A 25,361-nucleotide genomic window follows, 5' to 3' on the forward strand; every position below is an offset into this window, starting at 1 on the left:
TCTGGGAAGTGTAGTCCGAAAGCGCCGGTCGTCTGAGCCACTTCCGCTCTCGAAGGCGCCGTAGCCCTTACTCCGCTCAGGGATTCTGGGAAGTGTAGTCCAGGAGCCGTGGAGATAGTCCGCACTTCCGCTACAAGTCTGTGACGCACGGGAGCCATCAGTGTTTGCCAGGAGGTTCGTGTTTGCGGAGCCTCTGCGTCTCTTCCGAGGTTGCTTGGGCTTCGGACCCGCTGGTGCCGCTCTCGCCCTCGGGGAATAGAAGCGGCGGACGGCAGGGACCACGGTTTGCGTCACCTTGGCGTTTGGGGCGGTTCGTGCGTCCCGAGGGTCGGGCTGCGGTCGCGGTTTTAGGTTGAGGGTCTCCCGGGCGCTCGGGTTCCTTTGCCTTCTCCACCTTCCGCTCGCTGTGCCGCCTCGTAGTGATACAGCCTTTGTAGTTATTTCTCTGTTTCTCTTCTGTAGCCTGTGTTGTGAGATTTAGGTAAAGTAAAAAGATGTAAAGGTGCTTAGAGGCGATCCTGGTCCAAGCTACCAGATAACAGGTTGCTACCAATCTGTTCTTTCCGAGAGCTCTCAGTGAAAGCTGCTCTGCTGAGCCTGCGGTGGCGTCTGAGCTCCAGCTGCGGCGTCACTAGCTCTTCTCTGATCCCTACCGGAAGCCGGGCCGTTCGTGGATTCCTTATGACTCCCCCTGACTCCCCTCTTTTTTTTTTTGCCGGGAGAGGGACGGCAGAAGAACCCCTTGCAGCGGAAAAGTGGACCGGCAAGGGGGGGTGGAAGCCCCTCTTTTTTTGCAGTGAGAGAGGGGACTGGCGAGAGGGGAGGAAGAGGGAATGAAGCCCCCCCCTTTTTCTGCAGTGCGTGGGAGGGGACCGACGAGAGGGGAGGAAGGCAGGAAGACCCCCTTATTTTTAAAGAAAGGAGTGGGTTTCATCCTGTCTGGTGCCTGCGGGTGTCCACTGTGATTTATCCTGGACCAGAAACGCAATTGTGATATCTTGCTGCCTCATTTCCTTTCTCAGCCCTGAATTCTCAAAGAGGGTACCGAGAGGAGGAGAAAGTGACCCCCTGGCTCCTGGTAACGTTGCAACGTGGGAGAATTTAACATGCTCTGTGTCATTTCTGCTCTCAGTTGGGGACCAGACTTCCTTCATTCATTAGCACATTTTTTTCTTTTGGCAAATGTTCAGGTGTTTATAGAATAAAGAGGTTGGATGAGACATGCATTGACAAATAAGTAATATTTGTTAACACGTTGAGTGTCAGTCTTCTGTAGGCTCTATATGCATGAATTAGCTTAATTCTAATAACAAAGATACTGTTACCTGTATTTTTCAGGTGAGAATGTTGATAGGTGGAAAATTTAAGTTGTTTTCCCAAAGTCAAACAATAGAAATGTCTGAACTGGAATTCGAACCCCGGCAGCCTGGGTTCTTGACTCTCCTTAAGCCCTAAGAAATGACGATCGCTATGCTGAGGGAGGAAGGGTCATTGGGTCATTTAGGGCCTTAGAGGACTTGAAGGTTGTGCTCATTTAATTAATTCCTTGTTATTTTATATGACATTATGTTCATATTCTTATTATAGAATTAATTTGTGTTCATCATAGAGAATTTGAGAAATAGATGAAGAAAGCCAAAGATTATCCATAATTCCAGAATGTAGAGGTAACTATAAACACTTCAGTGTATTTCTCTTTAGTTGTTTCTGTGTATGTATATTTTTTCTGTGCTTCTCAAAAATTGTATCATATTTATCATACTTTTTCATTTGGCATCTTGTGATCATGAACTATGTCAGAACACAAATGTAGAGACAATATGCTAATGAATTCTCATGTAGCCATTTATTCTTGTCAGCCTTCAACTGTTATCAACTTTCTGTCAGTCCGGTTATAGAATCCTCCTTCCCCCACCTTTATTTTTTGCTTTAGTATTTTAATGCAAAAGCCAGACATTGAGCCAAGAGAATTTATACTAGATTATCATAGATATGTGGAGGTCAAAGGAGAGAGGGGACATGAACAACAATTTGAGAGTTTTTACATGATAACTCAGAGAATGGTGCTTAGTCAGAAAGCTGGGGGTCCCCCGAAAGAGGTGTAGTTAAAGACATGAGGGAGATGAATTTTATTGGCTCATCTGGAATTGAATTTGCTTCAGTTGGTCTCTCTATAGATTGTAGGTTCCTGTGCTGTGGATTCCTGTGTTGTGGGGATCTTGTCACATTCTTCCCAGTGTGCCCAACATTGTGACAAGGTTTGCAGAGAGAAGCTATTCAGTTGTTTGTGACTGGTGCAAGTGCCAACCGGCAGCTGGATACAAGGCCCTGAAGCCCTGAGAGATTGTTTAATGAATTCCTGAAAACAGATTAGGTGATAGAACAATAAGAAGGGTCCATTTGGTAATTCCTGTCCTTTATCTCACTCACTCTTGCCTGTATACAGAAGCTTTTTCAGAGTGTTTGATAGTTGATGTACAGATGCTGGTAATATTTTCACGTCCTAAAACAAATTTACTTAGGAACAAACCAGGACTAATGCATCATTTCTGTATTTATTTATTGCATGATGATGAGGGTTATAATAATTAGCATTTATTGGGACCTTATAGGTGTGGCAGAGTTTCTAATGCTTTCCATGTATTAACTCATTTATTCCTCAGAACAGCATACAGATGTGGCACGAGAGGATACTGACCTGCAAGGGTCACTCAGCCAGTAATTATATTGCTAGAAGTGAAACAGTCCTTTCTAAAATAGCACCTCTCCATTTCTCTCTTTGCTTTACCTGCCATAGTGTTTTTTCTGCCTTCTTTTAAGAGAATTTTGACTGGTTCTTACAGATTGTTGCAATCCTTTCATATTTTTCTTAACAGTATCTGTCACTAGCTAACACATTATATACTTATCTGTTGATTGGTTTATTACCTGTCTCTTCTACTATAATATCAGGTTCATGAGAGCAGGGACTTTATTCACTGCCGTATCTTTACTATACAGAATTGTGCCTGACATGTGTTAGATGCTCAGTAAGAAGTATTTCTTGAATGGATGAATGAATGAGTGAATGATCCCGGTGAGTAGTAATGAGTCTCTCAGTTGATATAACACAAGATAATATCTTTGTCAATTATTCATTCACTCACATATCATTTTTTAACAAATCTGTCTTGAGTGTCTGCTACATGCCATGAACTGGAGAAAGAGTAGTGACCAAAACAATGTGGCTCAGATTCTAAAAAGAAGAAATAGTTATAAGCAAGATAAATAACTAAAACACACATTAGTGTTGATGCTAAATATAAAAGAGGAGCGAATGGGAGAAGAAAGGGAGTGGTGGGGTTGGGGATGTAAATTATATAAAGCATTTCCATGGAAGAACTCTGAGGAGAATGACATTTGAGCGAATACCTGATGGTGTGAAATAAACAGAAATAAATCATTTTTATGAATAAATAAATAAATAGGATTTGCCTCATCCAGAGCCCACGATGGACCCTTTTATGCCCTTTTATGATGACCTTGACGTTGCTTGCAAAATAAGAAACCCAGAGGAAGAAATTGGAAGATACAGTTTATCCTCTTCTCCCAACTGGAACAGCCTCAATTGTAAAGCTCAAAGGAACCTCAGAGATGGAGTAGTCAAGTCCAGTCTGTGCCCGATCAAGTGTGTCTTCAGTCATTCTTTGATCCCATGGGTTTCGAGTCCACTGTTCTGAGTGCTGGGGATTAAAAAACATGTTAATCATCTCATGGGCAAATCAGATGCTTACCCTCTAGTTAGCCCGCAGCTGTCCCCAGGCGATGGAACGCTTCTCAGAGGGACTTGCAAAGTGAGTAGCGAGCAGGTAGCAAGCTGAGCCAGGTATCCCAGACCCCACTTGCTTTTTACTGCTAAATTCTGTGAAATATCAGGTGTCCTTGAAAAACCCTGATACTGAGCAGAGCAGGAGAGTGCAGCAAATACACGGCCAGAGCAAGGAAAATGGACGTTATGAACTGATATTTCTTCCAGGCTTTGGGAAGTGGATGCCTTGCTCTCATCCCTACTGGAGTACTTCTGCCTGAGGTAGGAGGACCCACAAACATGAGTAGCTGTCACATACTGCACACTTATATGAATAGTCACTGAAACCTCTTAACAATGCTATGAGCTAGATGTTGGTATTATCCCCATTTTACAGATTTGGAAATAGGCTCAAAGAGCTAGCCGGTCAGAAGAGTCAGTTGTGGAATCCTGATGCTGTGCCCCCACTAGACCTTTCAGCCTCAGAGCTCACTCTCATAGTCATATCCAGTACATTCTGCTGCCTTTCATTTCCCACAATACCCGGATGGGAATGATAACCCTGGGAGCTGCAAGGGATTGTGTTAGCCTCACTGCTTAGAGTTGGGCAGGTTGTTCACTGCACGAGGTTCCCCGGCTGAGGGGCTAGAGAGATGGGCCAGAGGAGGGGTCACTTTAAAATTCACACACAGCAGCCTTATGGGCTAGGGCCTGTGTCTCATGGCTTCTTTCTTTCTTGCAAGTTCTGCCTTTCCAGGACCCTTGCCTTACCCAGAAGGAGCACGAGAAAATGACTGAGTCTCAGGTGAGTTGAGTGTTTGATTTTTTTTCTCTTAAAATTACATCTCAAAGAGTAGGCACAGTTTTTTCTCTTCTGTGGGAAGGATAAAAGAGGAAAACAGGTGTTCATTATGTGCCAAATACTAAATACTAGCTTTTTTTGCTGGTTCAATTTTTCGTTGGTTTTTTTGTCTTTAGTTTTCTTTTGGTTTTATCATCTTCATTTCACAAATAATAGTGCAAAAACTCACAGATAGCAAAAAAAAATTTAAATCCTCGTTACCACAGTGCTGATAAATCAGGTATTTCCCCATGCTGCATTTAATATAATTACAACCTCAGTCTATGTACAATTTTCAATCTTTTTTTTCACTTAATGTTATCACTAGTGTTTAGTGATTCAGCATTTTTTTATGTACTTGCCTCAGAAGGGTTTCAATTTTTTGTCTAAACTTAAGCTATAAACAAGCATACACACCGCTGTTCCTCTGGATACATTTTATTTTGAGTCATAACACTTTTGCACGGGGCTTTTAAAAAGGAATAAAATTTACTTAAGAAAATTACACAGATCTTAAGTGTCAGGTCAGTGACAGTTGTATCCCTCGTTTTGAAAGTTGAATAATTGCCTTAGCCCACCACCCAAAACAAGAACTAAAACATTTACATTACCCCAAAAAGTTCTCACATGTTTTTCAAGTCAGCTTCCTATCCCTGGGAGCCATCTACTGTTCTGATCTGTTATGCGATTAGGATTTACTTGTTTTCAAATTGAATATATTTAATAAAATCACACAATTTGTATTCTTGTGTCTGGCTTCTTTCACTCAGCATAATGTTTTTGAGATTCATCTGTGTCGTGTGTGTCAATACATCATGCCTTTTTATTGCTGAGCTATATTCCATTTTCTGATTATATCACAGTTTATCCTTTGGAAAGATAGACAAAGTTCTCCGTTTGAAGGATGTTTGGGTGGCTTTACAGCTTTTGATTGTTATGCATAAAGCTCCTGTGAATATTCTATATGTTTTCCTATTTCTTGGTTAAACATCTAGAAGTGGGATGACTGGATTTATACGGTAGACGGATGCAAACTTTTCTAGAGGGGTTGTACCATCATACAGCCCCGACAGCTGCGTCTGAGAGTTTCGGCTGCTCTACAGCTTTGCCATTGTTTGGTGTGATAGATCTTTATTATTATAGCCATTCTAATGAAATGACATCTCACTGTGACTGTAATTTGTATTTCCCTCGTGAAAAATGTATTTCTCTCATGAGAAATGACGTTAAATACTTTTTCATTGTGCCTTGTCACAATTTATGTCTTTTTTCATGAAAAGTTTAAGTCATTTCCACATTTTCAAAATTGGCTTCTACTTTTTGTTAATAGAGTTCTTCACAGGTTCTCAGTTCAAGTCCTTTGTCAGTTGTATGTACTGTGAATAATTTTTTCCATTCTGTGGTTCGTCTGTTTTTTTTCTTAATTGTGCCTTTTAAAATCTTTTTTCAGTTGTAATTTACATAAAATAAATTCATTCGATTCGTTTTGACAAATATACCCATGAGCCCCCTGCCACCATCTAGATGTAGACCATTTTCATCACCACAAAAGGTTCCCTTTGTGCTCCTTCCCATACTCCTGGCTAGAGGCAACACTGGTTTACTTTATGACACCACAGATTAAATTAATCTTGAGTTTCATATAAACAAAACTATACAGCATGTATTCTTTTTGTGTCTGGCTTCATTTGTCTATCATTGAGGTTTTTAACACATATCAATAGTTTGTCCCTTTTTGTTGTTGCATAGTATTTCATCGTTTGCATATACCACAGTTTGGTTATCCATTCACCAGTTGAGGCATTTGGGTTCTTAGTTTTTGCCTAATGTAAATAAACTAAGCATTTGTGTACTATATTTTTGGATGAATGCAGGTTTTCATTTTTTGGATAAATAATTAGGGGAATCAGGGTCATATGCTTATTAACTTTTTCAGAAATTGCCAGAACATTTTCCACTGTGGTTGTACATTTTACATTCCTCCCAGCAATGCGTTAGAGTTCCAGATGGCTCCAGAGCCTTTCCAACATTCGATAGTTTCAATCTTTTAAATGTTAGCCTTTCTAATGACAGCAGTGTTGTGGTATGTCGTTGTGGTTCTAGTTTGCATTTCCCTGATGCCTGAGATGCTGAGCATCTTTTGCTTTTGACCATTTGTATATCTTTTGGAATTACTCATTCAACTCTTAATTTTTAAATTAAGTAGTTCTTATTGAATTTTAATAGTTTTTTTAATATCCTGGATAGAAGCCCTCCTGACCCATGGACGTTTAGATCTTTCATTTACATCTTCCATTTATTTGGGTCATATCTCATTTCTCTTAGTCATGTTTTATAGTTTTCGATGTATATAGCTTCCTTACACACATTTTGTTAAATTTATCCCTAAGTGATCGATGTTTTGGGGTTGCTATTCTGAATGGTGTTGTTTTTGAGATTTAATTTCTATTCGTTCGTTGCTAGAATATAGAAATACAATTAATTTTTTGTATCTTGATTTGCTACATTTGTATATTCTAGCAACATTTTCTACGACACAGGATTCTCTACATAGACAGTAAAGAGTTGTACTTCTTCATTCCCATCCTCATGCTCCTGATTTCCTTTTCTTCCCTTATTGCGTCGGCTAGAACTGCTAGAACAGTTTTAAGCAGAAGTAGGAACCATATGCATCTTGCCTTGTTCCTAATCTTAGGGAGAAAGCATTCAGTCTTTTACCATTACCTTCATTGGGGCTGAGGAAGTTCCTTTCTAGTTCTGCTTTATTTAGCGTTTTTTTTTTTTTTATCATGAATGAATGCTTAATTTTGTAAATACTAAGATGGTCGTACGTTCCTTTGGTTCAGTTTGATTCTTCTGAGCCCTGTTTTTAAGCTTTGTTAGGGTGGCGCTAGAGTAACCTTTATTCTAAAGCAGTCGTTCTCAATTAGAAGTGTTTTTGACCCAACATGGGACACTTGGAAATGTCCGTCGTCATTTTTGATTATCATGACTAGAAGGGTGGCCACTACAGACAACTGGGCAGAGACCAAAGAGCCTGCTAAACGTCCTGCCATTAGCAGGGTCATACCCTTCAACAAAGAATCACCTGATGTGAGATGTTAGTAGTGCCACTATTGAGAAACTCTGTTCTAGAGATAATTTAGCCCTCCTACGAAAGCATGGCCCATCAGGCTGCCGTCGAATGTCTTGTGATCAGTGAGGGCTTGTACTTTGGCTGTTTGGAATTCAAGCTTCCCTAAGTCTACTAAGCTCCGGAACCATTCAGCCCGTGGCTCCCCAGCCACTCTTTGCCTGGTCTGTGCATTTTCATCCCATACGTGCACAGTATAGTTTTTAGCAGACTCAAAAGATGCCTGTGAGATTTCCAGTGCTCCTCTGCACTGTTCCTTTCTTTCTGTAACTTTGCCCTGGAATTTTCAGCTACCTCAGCCTCCCCATTCTCTGATTTCTGTCTCTTTAACTCATCAAGGTTCTGTTTGGGTTCCTACTTTCCGTACCCGAGTTCAAAAATTATCTAATTAGGGTGATCATAGGGCTCATCTTGTGTTTCAGGGATCAAGGTAGTGTGCTTTCAATGTCTGAAAACATTGTTTCATAGGTTTTTTCCCCTATTTTTCTGCTTATTTATGGTAGAAAGGCACATTCAGTACCAGTTACTCTGTTGCAGCCAGAAACAGAAGTTTCGATCTGCATTTTTAATATATTTCATATCATACCTAATGTCATATTTCAGTGAATTAATGTACCTTTAAAATTCCCTATTTCTAGATATTAAAAAAAAATGTTTTAGAGAACACTGCTGTAACAGTTTTCCTACATATGCTCAGCTCCCAAAAAGCAATTCTGGAGACTACCGCAGTTCTGGAGAAGTGCTTTTTCCTATTCTTCCCTCTAAGTACAGCTAAAAATCAGTGTTTATAAAACAAACATGGAAGGTTGGGAGAAGGCCGACTGGCTAGGGATGTCAAGACTTGAGGAATGCCATGGCAATGAGATACTTGGGTGGTTTTTTGTTTGTTTGTTTGTTTGTTTTGCCTCATATATCTGAGACCGAGTACTGGAGAAGATGGCAATATGGAAATGCCAATGGGTGCAGAGCAAAAAAGCCCAAAAAAAGCCTCTGTCCAGTCAGAGGGCCAGGAAAACGGGTAGCAAGACAAAACTTTTATTAAACAGGAACTGCTCTTCCATAGTTGTCGGTGGAGACTGTGTGGGAGCCTGGACCTGCCCCCAACCTGGTGGTAATGAGACCTCTCCCTTCTCTAGCTTATCTGGTGGCAGAGGGGGCCTAGTGGAAAGGCAGGGCTTTCACCACTTCCCAGTGAGACTGAGGCCAAACCTCCGCCACCCCAATATGTCAACAGAGGCCAAACGGGGGACAGTAACAACTAGCTCTGCCCCTTCCAGCAGGTGTAATTTCTTCATAGGCCAAGTAAAGAACCAGAACTCTCACCCTGGCCCAGAAATAATGAACCCTTCGCCCCGCCAGGCGTTAATAGAGGCCAAATGGGGGATCTTGACTTCTGCCCCCCAGCTGGCAATAACAGAGTTCCGCCTCCCTTTCCCTTCCAGGGAAGTGTCAGAGGAGGCCTAGTAAAACAAGGTTTAGATGAAATCACAGGTCTCATAACAAGACCAAAAATGTCCAAGTTTCAATAGAAAATCATTTGGTACCCAAGAACCAGGAAAATCTCATCTTATATGAAAGACAATCAACAGAAACAGTGAGCTGTCATAGACGGTAGTTGTCTGACAAGGAAATTTTTTCATTGTGGTATAATATACATAACAACATTGACAGTTTTAACCATTTCTAAGTATCCCATTTAGTGGTATCATGTAAATTCTCAGGGTTGTGCAACCATCGCCGCCATGCATCTCTAGAATTTTTTTCATTTTCCTAAACTGAAACTGTACACATTAAACAGTAAGTCCCCGTTTCCCTCTCTCCCTAGTCTCTGGCAACCGCCATTTAATTTTCTGTCTCTGTATATTTGACAACTCTTGGTACGTCATGTAAGTGGGACCGTATACATAATCCTTTTGCGACTGGCTTATTTCACTTAGTGTAATGTCTTTGAGGTTCATCCATCTGACAAGGATTTTAAAGCATGTATCAAAAATATTTCATTAAGCAATTACATGCTGGAAACATGAAAGAAAATCTTAGTAAAGAAATAGATATAAAGTAGAACCAAATGGAAATTTTAGGACTGAAAAATACAGTAAATGAAAAAAAAAAATCAATGGGTGGACTCAACAGCAAAATGAAGGGACAGAAGAAAGAACTTGAAGATAGAGTGATAGAAAATAATGCAAATAAAAGAAAATAGACTGGAAAAAAAAATGAACAGAGCCTCAGGGACCCATGAGACTATAACAAAATATCTCAACTTTCATGTGATTGTGGTCCCAGGGGGAGAGGAGGATAAGGGTGAGACTGAAGAAGTAGTTGAAGAAATAGGTGGAAAATGTCCCCAATTTGGTAAGAGATATAAACCGACAGATTCAAGAAACAGTGAACTCCAAGCAGAGTAAACCCAAAGAAATCACAACATGTTCAACTTCTGAAAACTAACAAGAAAAAAAAAAAATCAAAAGCAGAGAGGAATGACACCTGAGCTGTAAAGGAAAAACATTCAAAGGACTGGATTTCTCATCAGAAACCACAAAGGCCAGAGACATGGCGCACTATTTTTCAAGTGCTGAAAACAGAGCTGTCAATGCTATATCCAGTAAGAATATCCTTTGGGAATAAAGGGGAAATCAAGACATTTTTAGATACAGGAAGCTTAAGTGTATTTGTCACCAGCAGACTTGCTCTGAATAGCGAATGGAAGTTCTCTAAACAGAAAAGCAAATAGAAAAAGGCTTGGGATTTCAGGAAGAAAGATCAATGAGTGGGTAAAAATAGAGATTAGACTGTCTCAAGTTTTCTATTATGTTTCATGTTTGGAGCAAAAATGGCATTGTCTGACAGTTTTAAATGTATACAGAGGAAATACTTAAGAGTTATATGTGGGGTAGGGTAGGAGACTTAAAGGGAGGGAAAGTTTTTATATTTCATTCAAACTGGTAACAACAGCAATAGACCAATGAGATGTATGTATGTAATAAATATAATAACCTGCAGCAACCACTAAAACCGCGAAGAGAGATGCTCAAAGACACTAGATAAATGACAGGAAAATGGGAAAAAAAAAAACAAAAATAAAACTGCAGAGTTAAGTCCTAACATATGAATAATTCATTAAATGTAAACTAAATGCACCAATTAAACTACAGAGATTGGTATTATGGATTGAAACATGAGATCCAACTCCACGCTACAAGAAACTCATTTCAAATATAATGATATATGCAGATTAAAAGGATGGAGAAAGATATACCATGCAAACATTAATGAAAATAAAGCACAGATGACTAATATAAAAATGTAATCATAAATTTACCACACCAGCCATAATTATATTAATAAAAGCTAACATTCATTGAAGACCTATGTACTAGATGCATACGTTTTAAGACAATGCTGTCAGTAGAACTTCTGCAATGATGGGAATGTTTTCTATTGTGCTATCCAACACAGTATCCATTAGCCACATGTGGCTCTTGAGACTTTGAAATGTAGCTAGTGCAACTCGGAGAGAAGTTTTAATTTTATATAACTTAAAATTTAAATTTACATCATCACATGGGATTAGTGGCTACTGGATTCGAACAGTTTTAGGAACTTTCTATACATTCATTAATAGAAGAATTTTCTTTTATGGGTCCCGTCATACAGATAAGGAAATGGATTAGGAGATTTGTCTCAGGTGATGGCTGCTTGTGAGGGTCATAGCTTTGGGATTTAAACTGAAGTGTCCTGGTGTGAAAAACCTAACTTTGACACTGAATGCTGTCAAAAATAGGGTCATAGATAGGTGACATGTGCCTTGAGAGTGCAGAGGACCAAGTTCATAGTCCTCAGGTCACCCTTCCTGAGTGGGCGGGGAGGATGGCTGGGAACTTGTTCCAGATTCTGAGTCTACTTTACATAGTTTTTCTTCTTCATCCCACATTTCAATTCCATACGTGAATTTTCCACATTCCCATCAAAAGTACATAATTAAAAAATAACTAGTTTGTTTCACTGGATGTCATTTGTGAGTAGTCCTACAGTAAGCTCCCTAGAACTTTAACTCTTGAGTCATGAGGTAAACACATTTTATAATTTGATGGGCACTACCAAATTGTCCCAGAAATGTTAGGTCAGTGTAGTCCCAGCAGGGTCTGATAGTCGTCTTTCCTTTCTCACACAGCACACTCACTAAGCCTGGGTGCTGTCACTTTGTTACAGTCTGACAAACCTCCCCCTCCCCCCACTTACTGCTGCCCTCTCCCAGGGGCCCTTGGTGGTGAGATTGAGGTTGCCTGTGTTTGGCGTTGTAGGAGGAAGTGACGTTCAAGGACGTGGCTGTGATCTTCACAGGGGAGGAGCTGGAGCTGCTCAACTCCGCCCAGAAGAAGCTGTACCGAGAGGTGACGCTGGAGAACTTCAGGAACCTGGTCTCAGTGGGTGAGGACATGTGCCTTCTGTCACTCAATGTCAGCTCCCAGGACTGTCTTGGTTTCAAATGTTGAAGATATTGGGACTCTAAATATGCATCCCCCAACCTTGGGATGTGAGTTTCCTAGTTCCTGTGGGACAGCTCCTCTATTCTTTGCCTGTGGTTTATAAATTGCAGTTGTGACATCTTGGTGGGGTTTAAAACCAGTTGGTAAGTTACATTATTATTGTGTTTAATGAAATGGAGCTAGCATAGCTCCTGGTCAGGAACTGCATGCAGCGCAACCAAAACAGTAAAAACAGGAACGGATGTGATAAAAGTAGGTAATGATTGGAATCAGAAGTTTCAGTCACTTGATCCAGTGATCTGTCTGCTTCTGTGGGTTTATGTACTGGATCACAACATAAAACGTATTTATTACAACAGGTCACGGTCAGAATTTGGAGACATACTACTTAAAGCGCACATGGATTATAGTATTGGGATTAAAATTTTTGTCTTTAGTGTAAAATTTAGTGTCTTTAGTGCCTTATACATAAGCCATTCATTTTTCCCAAGGTATCACTCTTTCAGATTAGATCTGATATCACAGTTGGGGAGAAAGCAGAAGCTTCAGATGCTAGAGCTAGAAACCTGTGGAGGTGGGTATTCAGGTGAGAAAGGGCAGCCTGAGTCCCCACAGGGAGCAGCCCAGGTGCTCTCTTCACCGCCCCCTGGGGGCGGCCACCACCCTGGCCCGAGCCCCCGCCATTCATTCCTCCTCTTAGTCGCAGCAGCTTCCCGCTGCCTCCTGCGGTCTGCTCTCCCTCAGCAGCCCCATCAGACAGCAGCAGGATCGCGTCTGACCAGGTCGCTTCTCTGTTCACCCGCGGTGACTCCGGCTCACGCATACCGTGCCCTGCAGGCGCCTGCCTGGGGTGGCCACCCACCCCTTCTCTCGCTTGATTTCCTCTCCCTGCCCTTTGCTCGGCCCCTTCCTGCCGCCCGAGGCTGCTTTGTTTTTCACACCCTTCTTTTTCGAACCTGAGTGTGCCTCCACCTGGATAGAGGTCTTTCCCTCGGCCCCCCATCTGCCTGCGGGCTCTCACTCCATACCACCCCCTGGCTCCCGCCTCACTCATCTGTGTCTGCTCAGATGTCATCTCGTCACAGAAGCCTGCTCCGACAACCCTGCTTCCCATCTTCATCCCCCTGAAATTAGCCTATTCTGAGACTAATCATTACGCGCCAACTGACATATTAACGGATTATGTTTTGTTTACTGGTTTATGGCCTCTCTCTCCCCATTAGAGTGTGATGAAAGCTGGGATTGTATCTGTTGTCTTTATTGCTGTGTGCCAGGTGCCTCTGGTAGACTTGACACGTAGGTTGTTAAATATTTGTTTAGCAGGCGGATGAATGGATGAACTAGTGGGTGAGTGGGTAGGTGGTCCAGTTTGGGTGGTAGCGACCGTGGTCTCTGCGGTTGTCAGGAAGCACTGCCTCCTCCGTGGACCCAGTGACATTCTCCCGCTCTACCTCCTCCTCGCCTCTCTCCCTTCCCTTCATTTCCCCCTTTTCTTCACTCTCTTCTTCCTCCATTTATCTTTACTTTGCATATCCCTCAGGTAAACCCAGCCTAAAACAGTCAGTAGAGTCCTACTTGCTGGATAGAAGCACCAAACATCAAAAACTAAATCAAACAAAAATTCGGGGAAATCCAGCTGCCAGTCTGATAGTTTGGGCCCTGCCTGTTGGAAGTAGTGGGGGAAATCTTAGTCCTTTTAGTTTCTTTTCTTGTCTTCATGCTGCGTGGAGGTTTCCTGCAGTCAGCAGGATCGGGCGCTGGCTCCGTTTGGCTCCCGCCCTCGTGTTTCTGCATAAATGTAGCCTTGGGAATCACCACCCCAGCTGCTACTGTTGTCTCTTTTTCTCGTAATAGGTAGCTTGCCAACTGCTTTGCCTTCTTGAACAAATCTTTTATTTTTAAAATTTGGGCCAGCTTTTCGTTGAAATATGTACAGAAAATTGCACGGATTATAAACGTACAGCTCCGTGAATTTTCAGGGTGTAAAATGACTTCTTGTTTTACAGTTGTTGTTTTTTTTTTTTTTTTTAAATCAAGGTAACGTTTCCATATGCACAGTTTAAGCATGCAGTTTAACGAGTTTTGACAAATGGTTGTACCTCTAACTCGCAGTCTTCAGAAAGCTGAACAATTCTCACGGCGTATTCTACCCTCCTCTCCCTTATTAAAATTTCTTTTGGCAACAGCAGAATACCCCCGGATTTTCGCATTTCGTCTGTCCATCTAGTTGCCCCGCTCCATCTGTGAAGAATATCCTTGAGGCCTGTTTTCCTTGTATTGTGGTGCAAATGAAAGTGTTTCTTCTCCCTTAAGGATCCTTATAAACAAAAGCCGACCGAGAACAGTGCTAGGCGGCTCTCACTTCACTCCTCCTGGAGGCATCTCACAAGTGGAGAATAAATCAGTGTGATTGAAGGATTATTTCCAAACATTGTTACTCTTCTGGTGAATGTGTAACCTAATTACACTTTCCGTGGACTTGTATTAGCTATCTGTACCTGTATAACAAATTACCCTTAAACTTAGCAGCTTAAAACCGCAAACATTTATTCTCAGTCTCTCAGAGTCAGGAACCTAGAGGCAGCTTAGCTGGTGGTTCTGGGTCAGGATCTCATAAAGTTGTTGTCGGCATTCCCCAGAGCCGCGGGCCACTGAAGGCTCGATGGGACTGCAGGCTTGCTTCCGAGATGGACTCATCCTGTGGCTGTCGGCAGAAGGCCTCAGTTCCTTACTGGCTTTTGACAGGAGATCTCCGACCTTTGCCAAGTGGGCCTCTCCTAGGGCTGCCTGAGTGTCCACAGAACATGGCAGCTGGTTTCCTCCAGCTGAGTACACCCAAGGGTGTGATGCAGAAACCACAGTGTCTTTGATGACCAAACCTTGGAAGTGATGTACTGTCATTCCTGCCATATTCTGTTGGCTTCATAGACCAAATCCTGATACATCGTGGGGGTGGGACTTGATAGCATATGGACAAGAGGCAGGATCGGTGGGAGCTGTCTTGTGTGCTGGCTGTCCTGTGTGCTGGCTGTCATGGCACCTTTTGGTACGTACAGATCCATGTCTACAAAACCTGGAAGAAATATTAGCCATTCTGGTTTATCAGAAAATTCAGCCAAGTTAAGTGGCAACAATTATCACAGGAGTTTTACTCCCATGAGATGTGTCAGTTATGGAAAGTGTTTTCTAGTTTTTTTCCACTTATAATACTCAGCACTTGAATATTATATGCCAGGACATCATTGAAACAAAGAGGGATTCTCTGAAAGCTAGTTTGTTTATTAACTTGTGTGTTTACTGGCTAAAACAGGAAATAATGGCGCCATCTCATGGTTCATTACCAGGACAGCTGAAGTGTTTCCCTTTGCAAATACATTCTTTTCACTTTGCTGAGAATGTCTCTGCTCTGTTGCCCATATTTCTAGTTTTGGCCTCATATGTAAGTCCTGGTTGAGTTCCAAATGAGTCTCGTCAACACTCAGTGGGTGGGAGCCCACTCCACACTGCTTCGTGATAAAGCCGAGCTGAGCTCTCCTCCAGTCGCTTGAGGGTCGAGTGTGGCTGGCCTGTGAAACGTATTCATCTCTGAAACACATTCACGTGTCCTCATTTTCATCTCTGAATTCTTCTTCTTCTAGGGCACAGGAATCAGAATGAGATAGAGACTCTTCAGGAAGTAGGGTTAAGATATATTTTAAATGAAGACCTCATATACTGGCAAATATGGGAACAATTTATAAGTAAATTAACCACAAATCAAGACTCGACAATAAATCTGCGAGGCAAGACGTCTGAGTTGCCAAAACAAGGTAATTCCTCCTGTCAGTTGTGGGCAGGAGAATCTACTCAAGTTTCTGAAGATAACTATGTAAGAAAGCTTCAAGTGAAAGTTCAGAGTTCCAGTAGTATAAAAAATCAAGAGTTTCCAATTAAGACCACCTGGGATTTCTGGAAGAAAATGTGTCTGAAAGAGTCACAGAATGATCAGAGTAGGTATCGACAAATTGATGGAAAAAATAAACTGTGGATGTATGATCATCATGTTATGACAGGGAGCTCTCATCACGACGACGATGATCAGGAAAGACACAAAGGTGAGAAGTCTGATAGCCATAAAAATTGTGGGAAAGGCGTCATGAAGAAACCGTCACGTCATAGTAGAATCCACTCAGGAGAGCAAAGCTCTGATGAGAACGGAAAAGGCTCCAGCCTTGGACCTCATCAGCCATTGCACTTAGGAGAGAAGCGCCATGTATGCAGTGAGTGTGGGGAGAGCGTCAGCCACGGCTCAGGGCTTTGCACTCACCCAAGTGTTCACACAGGAGAGAGATGCAGTAGGACCGGCGAGCGTGGTGGGCATGGACGTCAGAGTGTACATCTGCAAACTCACCAAAGAGCGGGCGCAGGAGAGAAATCCTCCACACGTCCCGTTTGCGGTAAGAGCTTCAGTCGGAACTCTTCTCGTCTCCCTCATGAGCCCATCCACCCAAGAGAGAACCCGCAGAGGGCTGGTGAGTGTGGGAAAGCCTCCAGCCGTAGTTTAGATCTTAACCCTCACCGTGCAGACGACACTGGAGAGAAATCCTGGAAATGTGAGGTGTGCGATAAAGTCTTCAACCAGACATCACAACTTCAAGCCCATCAGCGAGCCCACCGTAGAGACAGAACACACAGACGTGAGGCGAGTGACAAAGCCCACCAGAAAGCCCACTCTAGCGACAAAACACACAAACAGGAGGCAGGTGACAAAGCCCATCAGAGAGCCCAACCTAGCGACAAAACACACAACATGAGGCAGGTGACAAAGCCCATCAGAGAGCCCAACCTAGCGACAAAACACACAAACGCGAGGCAGGTGACAAAGCCCATCAGAGAGCCCACACCAAAGACAAAACACACAAACGGAAGGTGCGTGACAGAAGACAGAAGCCTGGCGCTCCTCAGGGAGAGAAACCGTTTAAATGTGATGTTTGTGGTAAGGACTTTGGTAAGGCCTCAAATCTTAATACCCATCAGAGAATGCACACTGGAGAGAAGCCGTACAAATGTGATACGTGCGATAAGTACTTCAGCCATAATTTCCATCTTCAGGCTCATCAGAGAGTCCACACAGGAGAGAGACCATACAAATGTGACACATGTGGTAAGGGCTTCGGTCAGATTTCTCATCTGCAGGCCCATCGGAGAGTCCACACGGGAGAGAAGCCATACAAATGTGACAGGTGTGGGAAGGGCTTCAGTCAGAGCTCACATCTTCAGGACCACGAACGAGTCCACAGTAGAGAGAAACCCTACAAATGTGCTACATGTAGGAAGCGCTTCAGTCGGAATTCTTATCTTCAAGCCCATCAGAGAGTCCATACGGGGGAGAAGCCCTACAAATGTGAGGAGTGTGGGAAAGGCTTCATTTGGAACTCGTATCTTCACGTTCATCAGAGGATCCACACAGGAGAGAAACCCTTTAAATGTGGCGTCTGTGGAAAGCGCTTCAGACAGACGTCACACCTTCAGGCCCATCAGAGGGTCCACACTGGAGACAAATCCGACTAATGTTTTGCTTTCGTAAGAGCCAGTGTCTTCAGGTTCGTCAAAGAGTACACAATGGTGATAAATCCAGTGCATCGGATGAGCGTGATAAAATTGTGTTGTTCTTCAGAACTTAGACTTCTTGTTTTCATCAGAAAATCTACACAACAGAGAATACAAAACTTTGCATTTTAAGAATTCAGGTGTGAGCTGAGTTTTTCTTCACAGTCATCTGAATTCCATTGGAGGGAACCCATCTGTCACATGAATATGGCTCGCATTTTGGGCAGGACTCAAAATGTCACAGTTCTTAAGAGCATACACAACAGAGAAATCCTATAAGAGTGGTACAGTATGTTCGTCATAACCTTCACATTCAGTAGAATCTACACAGGAGAGAGGCCTTTAAAATGAGAAGGAAGAACAGGACTTTAGCAAAAGTGTAATGATGGACATGAAATTCAGGGCCACTAGAAGGTCAGGTCCATGGGGGCAGGAAGTTTGTTTGTTGCTGAGTGACCATGACCTTGACCAGTGCCTAATAGTAGATATCCTAGAAGTGTCTTAAGTTGGTGAAGAAATGCCTGTTATAAATAGGACAACTATATGAAAATTTTAATGAGCTCAAGCTCAATTTGTCAGAGTAAATTCTACTAGGGAAAGGATTTTCCAAGTCTTGAAAATTAAGGAAATGATCACTTAATAAAGATACATAAATTCATGCAGTCTGCAATTTGAGTGTAAGATTTTTGCACTTGGCTCCTGACCTCTGCTCAGCTTCACTTTTCAAGCAGTAATGGGCTATAGTTTTTATCTTATCATTTAAGACTTTTTTGTGTGCACTGTTCTGTCAGTTGTGTAATAGTGTAAGTTTCACTGTATTTTTTGGGTCTTTTGTGGCAGGAACAGACAGAATGAAAAATGAGAAACTTGTTTTTAATTCCTTAAAGCATCATGAGGAAGGTGTGGGAAAAAAAAGAGCAACATATAACCTGCATTTTGGGTGTTGAACTAAGCTTTTAAGGCACAGAGAATTTTGGACACCACCCCATACTTCTCAGATGCTTCAGTAGTTTTTCGGCTTGCTTGGCTTAACTGTTTACTCAAATAGGTGTATATTTACTGGAGGCAGGGCACAGCTTCCCATAATTTTTTTTCTGACCCTTGCTTTCCGTGACACTGAATACTTAAGATCTGTGATAGCTTAAGTTTCCTGTTACCACCGAAAATCTAGGGCCAATAACGTTCTGCTTTGTCATTAGCAGACCCTAGCGTGGACTACTAGAGCTCAGGGTTGTTTACATTAGTTAGGATGTTTGCAGTTGTAAGAAATAGAGAACCCACCTCAAACTAGCTGAGACACAAGGAGAGTTTATTGGGGTGCATAATTAAGAAAGCAGGTAGGACAGGAAGTAGGCCCGGTCAAAATAAATCTTGGTCAGTTTTGTGATTTTCCTCACCTCTACCCTTCTGATTGAGTTGATTTCCACTTTTATTCATTCCAGCCTACTGATAGGAAATTTATGTAGAGAATCAATGCTCTGTGAACTTTCCTGTAGCACACTCTCCTTTCTAAAGCAGTTGCTTTCTTTTTTCCTTTGTCTTTTATTATTTTATTTTATTTTTTTAAATTTTATTTTATTATTAGTGTCACGTATACAGTGCATTAGTTAGACATTTATAAAGTTTATAAAGCAATCCCCCTGATTGCTCTCTCCTTCCTCTGGCTGTCCACCTAGCCACTACATTAGAGCTAACTGCGTTTCCTATGCCGTGATCCCTATCCCTGTGACCATCCATCGACCAGTAATTTGTACTTCTTTAACCCTTCACCCCATTCTCCCAGCCCCACAACTCCCCTTCCCTCTGGCTGTCTTCAGATTGTCCCTTATATTTGTAAAGCAGTTGTTTTCTGAACCTCTTGTTGAGACTTGGTATTTTCCTAAATAAACCATATCTAAGCACAAATATTTATAGAGTTACTGTGTGTTGTGATTTGTTGTTTTGCATCTGTGTTCTAGAGAATCTTTAAAAAACTTTTTCAGAGTAAAATTAGAGTTTTTCTAAAAATAATGCCTGAGATTTTTAAACAAGCAAAATAATTCAAGAAAAGCACTAATACAAGTAATACCACTGATACGTGTCAAAAGTATTTTATTGAACATTTTTTAGAGTATCTGTTTTTGGGTACCGGTTTATTCAATTTTACAAAACTAGGGTAATATGCACACTATATTGTAACTTGATTTTCTTCACTCATTAATATGTCGGAAACATTTTCTATCAATCTTGATCCATAATGTTTTAATTGTGTAGTATTCCAGCATACAGATGGATTTTTTTTACCCAATTTCCTACTGAAGAATGCTCAGTTTGTGTCTTCTGATCAATAGTTCAATGGAAAATTTAGAATATTAACATCCATTTTCATGCTGGGTTTCTTGGAAGAAATTTCTAGAATTGGTACTATATCAAAAAATAACCACTTTTAGATTGGGTGTATATTGTGTGGCTATCTTCCAAGAGTACACAAGATTTGCTCATTCCACAACCCTCCTGAGTAGTGGATATACAATTTTGACTGGATAAAGATGGCTTCCCAGTATTATTCTTGCTTACTAGAAGAAAAGAAATCTTCTGTGGATAAAGATGCTATACAAAGCGTCCACATATTTTTATAAGCAATGCCTGGCATTAAAACAAAAATTAATCTGTCAAGGAAAAAGATTACATGATCCAAAACAAAGAGAAAGACGATGGAAACAGACCCCCTAGGGGATCCAAACATTGGAGTTACCAAACATGGATTTTAAAATAAAGGTTCTTAATATGTTCATGAAAATGTGGAGAATTTCACCACAGAACAGTTAAAAGGAATCTCATAGTCTTGGATTCGATAAATATGATAACTCATTAAGAATGCAATCGATGGGTTTGTAAAAAGCAAATCAGATGTGGCTAATGCTGTTTATTCTCTAACCCGCAGAGCTCGGTGGACTGTGAGCTCCCTAAGGGGAGAGACCGTGTCTTATTAATGTGTGTGAAGTGAATGTTTCTGGAAACTGTGAGGCCCGGGAGGGAAGAAGCCTTTGCTGGAGAGAATGAGTTTTGGGAGCCCTTTGGGCAACAGGTCCCTGCCAAACGAGAATAAGTTTTGCTTTTAAAAGTCAAGTCAGATAACTGCCCATAAGAATCCTTCCAGATCAATAATTCTGGAACTTTCTGTCCTTGGCAATTCTGGCCTCGGTAGTTAACCACACTGGGGTGACTGGGAAAAGGCAAGGAACATGGTGGATTTGATTCAAAAGTGTAAGGTAAGAATGACAGTCTTGGGGGTGGGGACAGTCTCAGGGTGAGAAGAAAGGTAAAGTTATCGTCAGGGAAGCGGCGTGTGAACAGATGGTTCAGGTGAGGAGGACCCAGCAGTGGCAGCTGGCGGAATGCTACTAGGTTATGCCCGGGCCGGCTAGTCCAGGGCGGTCAGGCCCACCTGGCCTGGTGAGTTCTTTTCTGTCATGTTTGCCTTCTGTCTCCAAAGGAGAACAGTTCAGCAGATTACAGGGAAGTGAGATTTCCTTTCTCTGTCAAATACCTCGTCCATTCTCAGAGGTTGGATAGGTCTCCAGTGAAGGGAGCTTAACATCCTTTGGAAGACACTGCAGGGCCACCATTCTCTCCGTCTTTAAGCCTCAGTGAGGTAAGTGATGCTTTTCCCCATGTGACCTGAGGAAATCGGCCCAAGGGGTTAAAACTGTCACCCTCGTTCACAGAAGTAGGATTTGAACGGGTTTTCAAAATTCAAGAATTTAATTCTTAATTATGAAACACTTCAAAAATAAGAGAAAAATACCATGGACCCCCATATGTTCATCACTCAAATTCAACAATTATCAATCAAGATTTTGCCACATTTGCTTAATCGCATCCCTTTTTATCGTAAGTGCTGAAATAATTTAAAGTGAATCCCTGATATGTCATTTTACACTAACCTATTTCAATGGGCATCTCTTAAATATAGACTATTTTTTATTAGACCATAAAGCCACTATCACACTTAACAAAATTAATAATCAAATTCCTGTGATTGCTTTGATTTTTTGCTTTACAGTCAGTAGTTCTCTGTACTGTCTAGTTTTGGTATCAGGATAATACTGGCCTCTTCTATTTTCTGGAAGAGATTGTGTAGAATGGTGCTCATTATCCTTTAAATATCTCAGTAGAACTCTCCAGGGAAACCACCTGGGTGTGGGCGTCATCCCCAAGAGCACAGAGATGGACTCCGTGAGCTGAGGTTTAATCCCTGGCGTGACCACTTAGTGTCTGTGTGCCCTTCCACAGGTAAATAAGCCTCTGCCTCTGTTTCTTCATTGTAAAATGAGGCTAATATTTGGGATGTTAGGAATAAATGACATAATACATGTTAAGCAAGGGAAACTGTACACAGGTCGCAGTAACTGCCCACGGGTCTTTGTCTCACTAGGCTAATAGATGGTGCACACACACAAACCACTGCAAACACGATTCTTAATGGCTCCACACCAGAAGCAACCCTCTGAGATCAGAAATAACGCGAGAATGTCTGCTATCACATTGTGTCTATAATTAAAAATTTCAGCCATTAAATTAGGCATAATTTAATGCCTAATTAAATTATGCCTAATTAAATTATGCATTTAATTAGGCATAATTTAATTAGGCATTAAATTATGCCTAATTAAATGAGGCATAAGGATTAGAGAAAAAACCTCATTTGCAGATGACATTATGATGTATGTGCAAAATCCAAAAGAATCTACAAATAAGCCATTAGTAAATTTAGGCCACAATATACAGTGCCGGTATAAAAAATTCAGTGGTGGTCCTGTGTACTAGCAGTGGTTAGGATATGAGAAGTAAAAGAATTTATAAAGGAACTAAAAGTACCGAATACCCAGGACTAAGTCTAATGGAAGAAATATTTTCTGCACAGAAAACAATAAAACAGAAACTGCGGACCTAAGCGAATGAGACAACAAAACTATTATAAATATTAAATTTGCTGAGAGTAGACCTTAATTTTGGCCAACACTAGCAGTGATAATTACGTGACATTGTAGAGATGGTAGCTATGATATTGCAACATAAGTGTATCAAATCAGTATGTCGTACACCTTAAAATTTACACAGTATTGTACGTCAAATAGATCTCAAAAAAAAAAAAGTGAAAAACCATCATGGGTGCTGCTGGGCCCTCTGGATCACATGGAAACGCCCTAGCAAAAAGCTTGTTTGAGGGGACTGGCTGAAACTGAGCTGACCTACACGATGGGTCGATACAGAGACTAATTGCTTTTCTGACTTGTGACCCCTGTCTGTCAAATTTGGATTTTGATCAGGAGAGATGTCGTTCAAAAAGACACGCAGTAAGGAGAATGTTCCCATTTCAGAAATCTGCATGTCTCAAATTTGAACAGAAAAGGGCTTTTCTAAGGCAGGCGAGCGGAGCAGGCAGGCGCTTTGTGGGGGAGGGGCAGAGAGGGGCAGGAGGCCCCAGCAGGGCTTCAGTGGGAACTGGTTAATTGGTTAATGTCTTCCAGCACACCCCAGAGTCGTCCTGGGGATGCTCCTGGGGATGCTCGAGAACAGTAGATAAAGGAGGAAACCAAGAGGAAGCGCCCAGAGAATGAGACCAATGCCGTCCAAGTCCCCGGGCGTGGGACTCTCAGCTCGCACCTACCTAATCCTCACCGTCCCTGTCCACTCATGGGTTCATTCATTTCTCATTCCCTGTGCACCCCGTCTTTCATAGGTTTGGGGGATGGCGATATGAAGCCCAGTTAGAATTAATCACCTCTTAGGAGGTTAACTAATAAAATATCCCTGGAGGGTGATGGAAAGCGTCATCCCCTTTAAGTCTTCATCACCTTTAAGTGAAGGGCACGTGAAAGTTAACCAGGAAAACGAAGGGCACTAGGGCCTCCGAGGTGGAGATATGGCCTGAGCAAAGGGGCGAGAGGCCCTGAGAACTCAGGAAAGGCCACGTTTGCAAAGTCGGGGCTGGAAAAGGGACCTTGCTGGACGCCATGGACAAAACTGAGCCAGGCGCAGCAGACCCTTATTTGGTTGGTGAGTTTCCCCCACTGAACACCTGGAATTGTCAGATCTCCGTGCAACGCCCAGTTACTGAGCAGAGGGCATCCGATGACGCTGGAGCCAGAGGAAGGAAATTAGGATGAGAAATTTAACAGTGATGGGCAACTCCTCTCAAATGCTTGTGCACCTGGCACTGTCCTGTGTGTTTTGTGTCTATTTTACTGCGTTATGCCTCCGGCCACCCTGGGAAGAAGTCACGAGATTATCTTCCTTTAGTATTGATGAGGCACCAGCACGGGGAGAGCAAGTCAGAGTTAGAACCTCAAAGATGGGGCTCTGGAGACCACGCCCTTCCCGGCCTTGCAAGGTCTGGCAAGCAGAGTATCCAGCAGCGGGCGCTTCCTGCCTCTTTTCTGTGTCTATCCGACTCCTTGGTGTAGACTGAATACGCCGCCCCCCAAAGATGTCCAGGTCCTGATCCCTAAACCGGCGAATATGTTTCCTTCCATGGTAAAAGGGATTTTGCATAGGTGATTAAATTAAGGGTCAGGATAATAGGCTGGATTTTCCAGGTGGGCCCAATGTAATCACAAGAGTCTCATAGCAGGCAGGCAGGTGTCCGGAGAGGTGAGAAGATGCTGTGCAGCTGGCTTTGCACGTGAGGGCGGGGCCACGAGCGGCCCTGGGAGCGGCAAGAAACATCCCCCCTGGAGCCAGCCCTCTCGACACCCCGAGTTCAAACCCAGTGAGACTCACTTTGGATCTCCGACCTCCAGAACGGTAGGAAAATAAATTTGTGTTGCTTTAAGCTATGTTTGTGCTAATTTTTTTTTTTTACAGCAGCCATAGGAAACGCATCTACTTCTCAACTGTCCTTTCACTGATCCCATGACAACGCCCCTCTGTCATTCGTCCTTGTCTTTAGAGCAGCCGGTGACACAGGAGTCGGAGCTCACGGGACCTCAGCCTTCCTATCCGTTAAGTGGGATCGCCATCCTTTTTAAATGGAGAATTTATCTCATGTGCCAGGCCCTAAACCCGGCCTCACACAGATGACCTCACAAAAGCTCCAATGGATTTCATCACCACTAAAGGATTATTAAATGAAACAAAGTCACAGAGTTTTTGTTTAAGAGGATAAATGAAGAAAAGTCAAAGGTTTCATTGGTCTGGGAACGCAGGAGAAGGGGGATGGGCCTTTGAGCCTCTACTGGCTTCGGGAAGAAAAGTCACCACCAAGTATTCCTGTCTATAAAACACATAGATACCAAAAAAGTTCTTTGGCAACAAATAAGTAAAGCCGCCTGCCAGAGTGTGACACTTTGCAAAATCTGATGTTCAGGCGTCTGACAAGCACATTTGCACGGATGGCTTTATGAAGCAGAATTGCAGACAGGAAATGGGGTTCCCCCCACCACAGCAGATTATAACAGCTGTTCTCCACTCAGGGTTAATCTTCACACCTACCCCATGAGGCAGGCACCATTGTAACCCTAAGCTTGCAAATGACGG

General features: G+C 42.3%; 1 protein-coding gene across 1 annotated transcript; it reads left to right on the forward strand.

The window, feature by feature from the left end:
* Positions 1 to 748: 748 nt before the first annotated feature.
* On the forward strand, positions 749 to 19,747 carry ZNF233 (zinc finger protein 233). Its single transcript, XM_039866148.1, is given in 4 exon segments — positions 749 to 4,592; positions 12,066 to 12,192; positions 15,890 to 17,178; positions 17,181 to 19,747. Coding segments are annotated over 4 exon segments (2,052 nt in total). The 5' UTR covers positions 749 to 4,577; the 3' UTR covers positions 17,802 to 19,747.
* Positions 19,748 to 25,361: the final 5,614 nt, after the last annotated feature.

Source organism: Pteropus medius, unplaced genomic scaffold, assembly GCF_902729225.1.
Source record: "Pteropus medius unplaced genomic scaffold, Ma_sr-lr_union100, whole genome shotgun sequence".
In the NCBI taxonomy this organism is placed as follows: domain Eukaryota; kingdom Metazoa; phylum Chordata; class Mammalia; order Chiroptera; family Pteropodidae; genus Pteropus; species Pteropus medius.